The 12,335-nt window shown below is 38.0% G+C and overlaps 1 protein-coding gene across 1 annotated transcript in view; it reads right to left on the bottom strand.

The window, feature by feature from the left end:
* The window catches only part of LOC107098431 (PDZ domain-containing RING finger protein 4-like), a 49,517-nt gene extending 38,578 nt beyond the window's left edge, over window positions 1-10,939 (bottom strand). The window contains exon 1 of the mRNA XM_015396125.1: window positions 10,535-10,939. Within this exon, the coding sequence (XP_015251611.1) occupies window positions 10,535-10,603 (69 nt within the window). The 5' untranslated portion in view covers window positions 10,604-10,939. The remainder of the gene's footprint in view (window positions 1-10,534) is intronic.
* Window positions 10,940-12,335: the final 1,396 nt, after the last annotated feature.

Genomic DNA, 12,335 nt, shown 5'->3' with positions numbered 1-12,335 from the left:
GAACTGTCTCTCACGCAGACTCCGGTGAACCAGTATCCAGGCCCCGAACCTGAACCCTTACATTCTGTGTGCTTGTGCATAATAAACTTGTTAAACTTTCATCCCTGTGTCCGTCAGTGGTGTTCTGCATTCTTGGGTCGCTTTTAGTGAACCCATCATGACAGTCCAAGGTGTCCTCTTGCCCATAGTCTGCGGGAGATAGGCACTGGTCCCACTGCGACCCTGACAAGGACTAAACAGGAGAATATGGGTGGAGTTTGTAGAGTAATCCATGTTAACTGAGGACCAACATTTTTTTTTTTTTCTCTTATGGTTCCTGTTTGTTACACTTAGAGCCCTACTTTCAGAAGGTTTGCTTGTATTAAAACATGTTCCAACTATTTTACACCCGCAGAGCAAATCTTCATGCAAAGCATGATCTTTGCAAAGCAATGTGTGTTTGCATTTCAGAGAAAAACTTTTTTCGCTGCACTTTTAGAAATTTATATAAAGTGCACTACTGATAATTTTCGTAATAATTATGATAATTATATTTCCATTTTTGCTCCCAACCCTATGGCTTAGACCTTTCATATTTTTTTACACCAGTCTAAAGTGACTAGTAGTATAAGCAATTCCTATTAATTAAAGGATTATTCACATTAATATAAACTTTATTAATAGATATCTTAAATAGATATCTTAAAGTGCTGTCTACATGTTCCAAGTATTATTTACTGCACATTTGTCAAAATCCTACTTTTATTTATCTAAAACTGCACCCTTCTGTTTAAAAAGGGGTTATTACATCTGATGTTTTGTGATCTCACCAATGAAGCCTTGAAAAACAGTTCTACCCTGGGCAGCTGCTCTCTGCCGACTCTTATACATAGTGGTTCGTTTAGGGACTGAGGTAATAAATTATATGACTTTGTTGATAAAACAAGTCTTTACCATCTCTTCAGTGTAGTATGAAGATTTTACATTAGTTTTGTGTCAGTTGATTACAAGACCTAAAAGCTGTTGGAAAAAAAAAAATAAAAAATAAACTAAAAACAATGATTGTGAAAAGGAATAAAAATGCATTTGAATTGGTAAAAAAACAGTGCACCTAGTCTAGAATAATTAAGGTATAGTGGAGGATTTTTGCGAATTTTTGAAAAGACCCGCCAATTCCACTTAAAAAAAAAAGCAGAACCCTGTATCTACTCATGAGAGGGTATGCCTATTAAATGCATCCTCAAGCATGCACAAGCCTATTTCTCCTGCACGCTCTGTTTAAAAGTTGCCATTTAAAAGTCGCTCATACAAGCTTACTTTCCAAAAGAAGATTTCAAATTTTTCTACTATGTCAGACTCACCACTGGTTAGTGAAAATGGGGACGAGCAAGTAGGACGGCCTTACGTAAACATATAACCAGAATGAATGGCAATTAGGCGGACCACTTATTTTGATGATCCACCAGGAAAAAAAACATCCTCCACTATACCTTTAAGGCTCTGGTTATCAAGAGTGTTTGGCTCTATTATTTATTGACTTTTCTCATGAAAACCCCCATATCTTGGAGGAGGGCGAGCCACACAGAATCTCTAAGCCAGCGGCTTAAACTGGTACAGCCCACAGCTTTTGGCCTCCTTCACAGAACTTTCCCATCTTCCCCCTATTTCCTCTGTCTCTGCTAAAGAGAGTCGATGTGTCTCTACCCCCACACATTCTGTATTCCTTGGAGTTACAACTTCCTGGTAGCATTTTTCAATTATTATATGTGAACAGAATTAAGGCTCTGGAGCGACATGGACATGAGGTGTACTTTAAATGGGGTACATTGAACCTTTTTTGTTGTTGCAAACATCGACATTGTCATTGCTGTGGCACTTCCTTTAACTTTCCACATCCTGAATTTGATTGCATTAGCATAAAGTTTTTCTTCTTTTCCTGTCAAGCAAATGCTAACTTAACTAAGGGTTTTGAAATCTTAATATAGCTCAAACAATACAAATACATTTGGAGTGTTTAGCAACATTGGGAACAATTCTGCATAATAGTAGTAAAACAAATTTACCAGTATGCAGATCATTTTATAGATGCTGCTGCAATTGCTGAACATAACATATAAAATCACAAACACAATGTTTTTTAATCATTATAACCGTACCATAACAACTTTATTTATAAAGTATTGCAAAACCACCACATCTGAAAGAGAATGTCATTTTATTTGTGCAGCTGTCACTAGCTGTCCAATTAAAAGCAATCAGATAATGTTGAATGTGTTGTTTGTTAATATTTTTAAATGTTTGTGTAAAAACATCGGTACAGTGAAAGTGGTATTTTTACTCCAGGTTATCATACCGTTGGGATATCAACCCTATTATCCACATGCAATTTGCTATCTTTTGTCTGGACACAATAGTGCTGATTTTGGTCAAACTAAAAGCACAAACCATATTGGCCCAGTGAGACACTAAAGGCCAGAGGCAGTGGGACAATTTAACACAGCTACAAGCAAAATACATGGAAAAGCATTTGCTGCAGCCTGAATGGAGCCCCGCGGTGTGAATTCGCCAAGCTACATGCACACACACACATTCACACCATCTCAAATGCAATGTTAAATGTAAATGGTCTGACGAGAGTTATAAATCTCTCAGTGGCTGCTGGGCAGCTGGGGTCAAGCACCTAGTGCTCCTGTCAGAATGGTGCAGCTGTGAGTGCAAAGATAGCTGGTAGTGTGGGGAGCAGGCCTGCAGGGTGAAAATTTAAATTGGTCTCTGTAAAGCTCAGTTACTTTTTTAACAGTATGAGGTTTGCTCATGGTATTACATGCCAGTTACAGAGAGGAAACCAATACCCTGGCCCAAAATAGCTGCAATTCTAAGAGCCATTGTTTCACTCTCAAAAGATTTGTCAAGAAAATGCATCAAATAAATTGCATAATTCATTTATATTGCTGTAAAACATTTGGCTATGAATGTTTAGGTTCCTGATGTCTACCCACAGGGAGAGTTGATGAACTGCAACTGGCAGACTAAATGCTGACACTTTCAAGAAGGGAAAAGCTGTTTCAGCACTTTCCTTTCTCGCTAATAAATGTCTTTAATTAATTAAATGAAGCACAGTCCTGAGAGCAAAATTCTTGAGGGGTGAAATGGTACAATAACACAAAAGCATGAAATAAAGTAGAATATATGTAGAAAAATGTAAATGCTATAGGCCTGCAGAGAACAATGAAGCCTTTTTTAATAAGCTGAAAAATGCAGAGTGTGTTTTTTGGTTTTCCGGGGGTCTGCTTTACTTCACTGTGTCAGAATTACAGTACAAGTCAATTTTTATTGAGGTTTTATTGTTTTTCACTGGTGGACTTCCTATCATTCTTTGGATCATTGACCTGCTGGTTAATCAAAAAATATTTGGGCTAAGGGTTACATACAGTTTACCTGTTTGTGTGTGTTTTTTTTTATGTTGTAGCTTTTGCTTTTAACATGTAAAGAGCAGAATTTTTGATTCCCTTAATGATGTAAATCATTCAGGCACTGAAGCAACAAAGTAACCCCCCCAAAAAAAACAAAATAAAAAAATACTATCACCACTGTGTTTGACTGTCCCTGCAGTATTATTTGTTTTTCTCAATTATTTTATGTTGAAAGGCTGATGTGAAGGATGAACGTCTCACTAAATGCAAACAATCCATTTGGTGCATTTATACTGCAGGTCAAGTTCAGAGAATGGTTACAGTGGCAAAGTTTGCTTTAACCAGTGATATTTAAATGGAGCGGATTGTATAGGGTGAGATATTATTCGATAATTCAATTCAGTTTATTTATATAGCGCCAATTCACAACATATTTAATCTCAAGGCACTTTAGCATTCAACCAGATCATACAGTCAAATTGATTCAGTCTTTAATCCAAGGAAAACCAGTTGATTGGATGGACTTATTGACTTAAAGGCAATCCCTCACACCAAGCATGCTTGTAGTGACAGTGGAGAGGAAAAACTCCCTTTTAAAAGCAAGAAACCTCCAGCTGAACCAGGCTCAGTGTGAGCGGCCATCTCAGAGGACGACTGGAGTTTCAAGAAGACAGAAGCAGACGTAGAGAAAGAAGCAGAGATACAATAGGAAACTGTAAACCAGCTGCATAGGCAGCCGTTTCTAGGGAACGCACAGCCAGACAGATGAGTTCTGAGCCAGCTCCAATGTCAGAGGATGAAAGAGTCCATATACAGTTAGTCACAGTTAGAGAAACAGGACTGTACTGTACTTAACAGGCCATACTCCAACATTTACAAACAAAGTTTGCATGTTGGAGCATGTAGTGATTGAGAAGATGAAAAAGCTTGAAGAAGAAAGTTAGTGGGGGATTTCTCTTGCTACTTTGAGGCATAAATGTTTTCATTTAGCTATTTACTATTCCCCATTGCCAAAAGAGACATTTTCTATTTTGGTGTATTGATTAAACTTCATAGTTTGATTATCCTCTTATTCTTCGTCTATTCAAATCTGCTACTCTTACATCAGAACTTATTTTTTGGTCCACTGGAATGGACAGGTATTTATAATTTAGGAAAAATACCCCGGGACCAAGCAAAATGTGTCGCTGGACCTGATTCAGGGTCCTGGATTGTGTTTGCACAAGAAACCAGAAACCCGATTCTGGTAAAATTAAAACTATTTCATAGTTTTGGTGTGAAAGTGGCCTTTTTCTCGATTTTTGGTCAGACTGTTTTAACTAATAAACCTTGTTTCTTTGTGACCTAACAGTGTCAAGAAATGCTTTTGGGGTAAATACTTTTACTTTTCAAACAGCTTTAATTTTTTTTATTTCTATGGACCTAAAAAATCAGATAATACTTTTTAAGTCTTTTGTTTTTCTCCTAAAACTACACAATAGGGACTATAACATGATGAGGTAAGCCACACATAACATTTGAGCATCTAGCCAAGTGTTAATACGACACACTTTACACCCGTCCCCACCTGGCTATGGAGCCATTATCAGCTTTCTGTGGTAGTTCACAGGCTTAATGAGCATCGAGCGTCCTACTGTAGGAGGTAAAATGTAGAAAACACATTTATGGCCGTGTGTGTGTTAAAACTAAATTGGGGGACAGAAGAAAGTAAAATCAGTAATGCAGTAGAAGAAAAAAACTAATGAAGGTATGGAAAAGGAGAATTATACAACATAAGAAGGAGAAGAAATGACAAAAGTAAAATGAGACAGAGAGATCGTTGGGGAGTCTCTCTGGATTTGCAGATTCCGCCTCAGCCTTGAGTTTCAGGCCAAAGTCACACTGACACACTTGCTGCCTGATGAGCCTCTTTTCTCCTTTCTCTCTTTTCCCTCTTTCTTCAACATGAACTGGAAATAAGAACTGTAGGTGTCCTCTGACAGCCTCAAAGAACATTTGACTGTAAGCGGGTGTGCTGACTTGTCTGTGTACACAGACAAATAGTACTCTCTAGGACATTTGCCAAGTGTAATTCAGGATTAAAATGTGTCATAATGGTCTTTTTTAGAGTTTGTTTTTGCCACTCTCTATGTGAACACAATATTTTATGGTTCATCTGCTGGTATTTTAAACCATAAAAATTGCAAAAGGCTCTTCTGTTGCTTTGTCTCTTTTTGAGTACCTCATATAATCATGTCTACTTGTAGAAGCCATTCAAGTTAGACAAAAACCCTTTGTTTTACATCTAATTTCCTACTCAAAGGGGCGTAAGTTAGCTGTGCTATATTTAACATGCAAATAAATATGCTTATTTCCATATTTGCCTGACATGGAAAGACAGGTAATATCAATTGATTTGAAAATTTTCTGCACAAACTAAAGCTGTAGAGGCTATTGACTACCTAACCTGTCTTGATTGATCATGGTTCTTGTCAGTTCAGGAGTGACATTTATTGAGACCAGGCTTAGGAAAAGGTTGTTTTAAATAATTTGTAAAGACTGTTGTTCTATTGGGATCTTTTCCAGTGCTAGGCATAGGCCAGTTTCCAGTATCAAGGTATGTCAAGATTTGGAAAACTGTCCTTCAGACTGTTAAGACTATGCAAATTTTTATCTTAACATATGCTCTTCTAAGTCATTATGATGCTAATCTAAATGTTTATGAGAACGTTAAGTAGTCTGCCATCTCTACTTGGAAAATCCCACTGTTGAGGCAGTCAATTATTAGCTGTTCTCGCTGTAAGAGGAGCAGCTTTACTGCAGTCATTTTAAGGCTATTGGCATCTAGAGCCATACGCTCCTCATTGCGCCACTCACAGGTGATCATAGAAGACTTTTGGATTTTGGAGATTTATAATCACACATATAAAGTACAATACCGCCCACCAGTTCAGACATTTTGTGATGATACAATACATCTCCAAGCTGCTTTGAGAGTGACAGTGCACGGTGGAGGGTTCGGGGCACATGGAGGACAGTCAGTGTTTACAACAGTGCTATTTTCAAAAGGTTCTGTAGGAGGAGGGCAACACAAAAAATTACATAGTGCTGCTTTAAAGTGCTTTGCAGAGATGCCACTGCTGGTGTGACTGACATGTTTCTAACTGTGTGGAGCATAGACAGTCAATAATCTGTTGAGGGAACTTTTATGCAGCTTGAGCAGTGATCCCCAACCTTAGGGGCCCTAGCCCGTTGCCAGTGTGTCATTTGGTACCTGGCCACACAAAAGGAATAAACAACTTCCATTATTTGCAACAAATGTATTTTTTAGAGTCTAAACTGTTATATTTTCGAAAACCATAACACTGTAGGTCACGTGATCCCTCTTGCTGTAAACGCCCACTGTCTCGTTGCACCAAATCAAGCTCAGGGCTTCTACTGATTCACTGCTGTTGTGAGTACTGTAGTTAGTAGGCTGCTTTTATGCACTTTGTTTTTGTGTTGGCTTATATTAAAGGCATGTTTAAAGTGATCAGAGAGTACTACAGTTAAAGACCTGTCCTTGAAAATATTGTCTGACATTAAAAATACATTTGGGGCCACTAAGCTAGAGTAACCAAAAATAAATGGACAAAATAAAGTGGTGTTTCTCAGGCTTTAGAGGAATACAGCATTATCCCTGCCCTGCATTTTGCCAGTGAGCTGGAAGAAAGAAGGTTTCTACACTTTGCCCTCACTAGCAACAAAATAAAATTAAACCACTGGAAAATCTTTGTGATGGTACAAGAAGATGGAAACCTGCAGTTCAAGAACTAAAGACCATCTTGAGAACAAAAACATTGACTGCAGAATTGAGCCTAACAACACTAGTGTTGGGATCTGGAGATCTGCCACCTGTCTCCAGCAGAGAGCGCTGTGGGTCTCCTGGGCTGGAGCCTCTCGCACACCTGAGGATCATCAGCCCATCAGGAGACCTCCTACATAAGCAGCAGCCAGACCTGTCTTCGGCGCTGGAGTGTTGATCAGTTTTGGTTAGCGGAACCTGAGCCTCAGTTGAACTTTGAGAATCTCTGTCTGCTCTAGAGAGCAACCTTATTCTAACCAGCCTCTGTCTTTTCTGCTCACAGGAGAACCCGACTGAAGTCTGTAGCTCTGGAGGAGCTTGTGCTTGGAAACCTGCCTGCCTGCCCAAGGAAGCCAAACCTGAAGATTATCAGTCTGAATTCCCCAGCTAGTTCTCAAGGGAGAACTAGAAGGACTACTCAAGGTCTGAACCTCGTAAGCCTGAAGCTGAACGCTGCTGCTGCTGAGCTCTCTGCTGTATCCACAGTCTCTGGACCCAACCGGTTCCCTCTCTCAAGCGATCAGTCTGAACCTCATCAGGTACAAACCAGAATCAAACCCCTGACAAGTCATCACAGTTACCTGGCTAACCAAACTATTCATCTCTGCAGATTACTCTGTGATTCCAGTCCCGGGCCAGAACCAGAACCTGCTCATTCATAACATTTGTGTGCTTCTCTTTAATAAACTGTTAAACTTTTACTCTGTTTCTTGTGGTGTTCTGCATGTGGGTTTAAACACAGAGACCCATCATGACAACTAGCCTGTTAGACTTAAATGCAAAATATGCACAACAAGCATAAATGTTTAAAACTATCTGTAAGATTAGCAGGTGTATTGCACAATTATTTAATCCAGATCATGCATTAAAACCAAAATTATAAATGATAATGTTGTAAATAACAAATGTAATTATTGGTCTCGTTAATCACGTAATTAACAGAAATTATTCTTTATTTTCTTTCAGTTAACAGAATAAAAAAGTATTATGGATTTCTGTATCGAAAAATGAATGTAATTTGAAAACCTGAAGTCTCAACATTATGTCATTTCCATGTGTACTACCCTATATATTTATTGGATTGTGCTATTTATGTCTTATGCCTGGGAAGCTACAATAAAGTAAGCCATGGCAATTAAAGGAAACTCTAGGAGGCCATGGTTCCTTTCTGATGTTGATGTAAAAGGGTATTAACTCGCCTAAACAAAAGCAGAAGGTCCATTATGTACCCAGCTGTGAAATATAATACCAATAAGCTGTTTAAAGATAAACAGGACAAAAGCTTAAGAATTATAGGGTGTACAGTTCAAATAAATTACATTTCTTAAGACTTCATATGCTACTTATCCACTTATATAAACTAGATCACATTTAATATAATCATAGGCTTTGTGCATATGAAATATTTGTAAAAATAACATGTTCTGCTTTATCTACAGATCTAATTCAGATGTAGACACACACTTCCTCAAACAAACAAACGATTGCATTACAGCACATCCCATAACACTATGTGTTTGTGCGATGACAAAGGAAGGGGCTTGTATTTGATTCTCACTGCACAATACACTTCAGTGAAAAATGCATGGTGTTTAACATAGATGTAATTGTTTAAAAGTTATTACATTTTTACAGCTTTTCAGACCAAAAAAAATTTAAAATTTTCAATTTTACCACAAGTAATGCCAACGGCAGTAATATAAAAGCAGATTCCTAAAGAAGTTGTATGTGAACCATTGGCACAGTGTGCAACCTGATGCCATAGATTATGCCCTACTGGGTTTCCCTGCCGTCTGTAACAGTGTAAGACACTAAATGATGAATGACTGCTGGCCTGATGTTTGCCTGTACTACACTCAGAAGAGCTAAAGCATCTGTTTCAGAAACGATCTGTCTCTACATATCACCATCTTGCTGCTACAAAACCATTTGTCCACCTATCCATTTATCACAAATCCACACATTTTTCACGCACAATGCAAAATGAAGAAGTGGATTTAAGAAGAAGATTAAGTTGTATGATATTATCCCTAAGGTTTATGAAAAAAAAAACTGTCTCTAATCAGTCTAAAAATAAAAGTTTAATATATAACCTTAATTTGAGTGATCTTTCTCTCTAAAAAAGCATGAGATGTCTATTAAATTCTAAGCATATTTTATAGAAACAACAATCAACACTTAGACTTTAATTTAGATAAAAACAGAAATATAGTTGGCAATCAAAAATCATATCAAAAACAGAGTCATAATTAAACTAAAAGAAAATTCTTATCTATATGCTTCTAATTAAATCTTTGTAGAAACAAAACTAAAGCTACAACACAAAGTGTTAAAACCTGAAGTGAAACAAAGAGCATATAATCACAAGATGGTATATGGTCAGTTAATCTCAAAATCTGGCAAAAAGTAAGACAGTTTTGGTACTGCTAAAGTAACATACCGTGTCCTGACGAATCAAAATAATGTGAATTCTAATGCTGATGTTTTTCAAAAATCAAATTTTTTTTTCTTAAATTAAGACCTACATTACACTCAGTTTAAATATACCAGCATATAAAAGAAAACTGCTTTAAATTTGTCTGTTTCTCTGCAATTCAAAGGTTTATATTTTTAATTCTTTAATCTAATTCTAGATGAAAAGAGGGCGTAAACCAAAAACAGTAGATGAAGGTGGAATCCCTTGTTGTTTTGACACTTTAAGTCTGAAAAGAAAGTTTTCAGAGAAACTTGGAAAAAAAAGCAGTAATTGCACCGTGCAATAAGTGCTCATATATCCAAAGTGATTAAATGTCTGGTCAGTGATATTTGGTAACTGAAACCAAATTGTTATCTGTCTGTAACATATAAAAATTAAAATAAAGATAGCAGATGTAAAAAAAAAAAAAAAAACAGCTAAATAAAGCTGGTATTATTTTCCTGTCAGTATACCCGCTCCTGAAAACAATGAAAAACACCCTCATAACATTTGGAGCTGGTCTTTTCAACTGTATCATTTCTATAGTGTCTAGAGCAGAGGAGATGTGATGATTTCCCCTGGAGCCAGTGCAGGAAGAAGAGCTGAACTTGTTCTTCCATCTTCTGCTGCTGAGAAATAACTAGCCCAATTCACTTTGAAGGAGAAACAAAACACACATTCTCCCACTGCCTAGCTGTTCTGAAGTAACTCATTCCTCTCCACTTTCATGCATCTTCTTCTTACTCTCTTGTGTTCACTTTTGGGAAACCCCCCACTCTCCAAATACCTGATCATTTCAATCAGAGAGGGTTAAAATCACCCTATGGTGCAGTCTTCTTCTGTTCTGTGCCAGGTTTGACTCACCTGTGCAATCTCGTAGAGCAGTTTGTAGTGTTCCTCTCGTTTCTGCAAGGTGCACAAATTGCAGCCCATCCTAGTTGTCAGGGAAACGGTGCCGATTGCCCACCGGAGTGCGTGCGCTTGTCTGCGGCGTGTGCGAGCTCCCCCCAGGGCGATCCACACTTGGGCTCCTCTTCCTCGCCTCCCTCACTCTTCCTTCTCATCCGTGTATCCTCAGAGATCTCTCCCTCTCTTGCTCACACACACATATGTTACCAAATGCTTTGTTTCTGATTTCTAATGAGTATATAATTCACTAATTAACTCAATATAATGCACCTGTCTTCCCTTTCCCTCTTGCCTTCCCTCCTTCTCTTGGCTCACTTGCATGCTTCCATACACTCTTTACTCCACCACCTCCTCTCTTAGTGTGAGCGTACTCTCGTTTTTGCACACACTCTTGGCTCACAGAGACACACCTCCTCCTGTGGCAGGCTGCCTACACATGCCTGCTCCCACTTCAGTTCATGAATAGACGGCATCCTTATTGGCTGTTTAAGGAAAGGAGGGTGCTGGTTGAGGGCAGTTAAGGGAGTAGACAGTTCTGAACTTCTAAAAAATAAGTGACAGACCATGGGTTTGCATGAGAAAACAGTTGCCCTTTACATTTAGACGACTATATTTCCAAAAGCATGGAATACAGTTAAAATGCAGTCACTGCAGTTCATCAAGTTCGTGAAAGGGATATTTGTCAGGGCACAGATTTAACAAATGGATCCAGCATGGGAATCAATCTCATTTGGATGCAGTCAGATAGCCTTTTGCACTCAGCTCCGTTTTTCCACGAGTGGTGTTTAGTGGTCACCATAGATTTACAGTCAGCCTGTGCTGCTTCCCCCGGCAGATGCTTCCTATCTCTGCCTGCAGTTAGACAAGGGCACCGAACCAGGCTGACACACAGGAAGAAACAGAGACTAATATTGATTGGCTTCAAATTAGCTTCCAGCACTGCTGGTTTGTCTCTTCAGAGGGGAAGATACAAAGAGGAGCAGGGAGAGGAATGGATGTTATAGAATTGCAGTTATGATTAATTGAAAGTGCAGTGATGGTATTTATCACTATGTGGTTCTATTTATGCATGGAAGAAACAAATCTATGCCACTATATATGCTACTATTGAAATTAACAACCTTGAGTAGGAGTTTGAAAACAAAATATTTAGAGATATTAAAATTAATACTCACAATGTTTATGTTCAAGTACAGAAATCATAAAATATGAAGAAAAAAAAAAAAGAAAGATGAGCACCAAACAGCCGAAAACAAGACACTAAGATCAGAATATAGAACTTGGGCATTGATGTGTAACACAACAACCCCCCTCAAGTGTTGAGCTGAGGATTTATTTGGCGAGTCTATCAAGAGAAAAGAAAGATGGCCAGAAAGGTAGCTGAGTAGCTCGGCAACCTAACAAACAGGCACCCTAAGGAAGAACTTAAAACTGCCCTTTGTAGTGTGCTTTCTGTCCTTTTTTTTAAACACAGTTTAAAGAAGCCCTAAGACAAAAAAAAGAAAAGAAAAACTACAAATTTTGCAGTATTAGGTAAGGTATCTCCGTTACTGCTCTAATATTGATCAGTATTGTTACATTTACCAACTTGGCATTAGCACTTCTGTTTCTCCAAACAATATTCCATGGAATCATTTATATTGGGGATTCATTTCATTATTCTTCTCCTTATTAGCAATTTGTCTCTAACTTTGCAATTTGTGTAAAAGTTTAAACTAATGTATATGTCAAAAAGGCTATTCCAACTACAATGAGT

Source organism: Cyprinodon variegatus, unplaced genomic scaffold (genome assembly GCF_000732505.1).
Source record: "Cyprinodon variegatus isolate N-32 unplaced genomic scaffold, C_variegatus-1.0 Scaffold776, whole genome shotgun sequence".
In the NCBI taxonomy this organism is placed as follows: Eukaryota; Metazoa; Chordata; class Actinopteri; order Cyprinodontiformes; family Cyprinodontidae; genus Cyprinodon; species Cyprinodon variegatus.
This window is presented reverse-complemented; position numbering and strand designations above follow the sequence as displayed.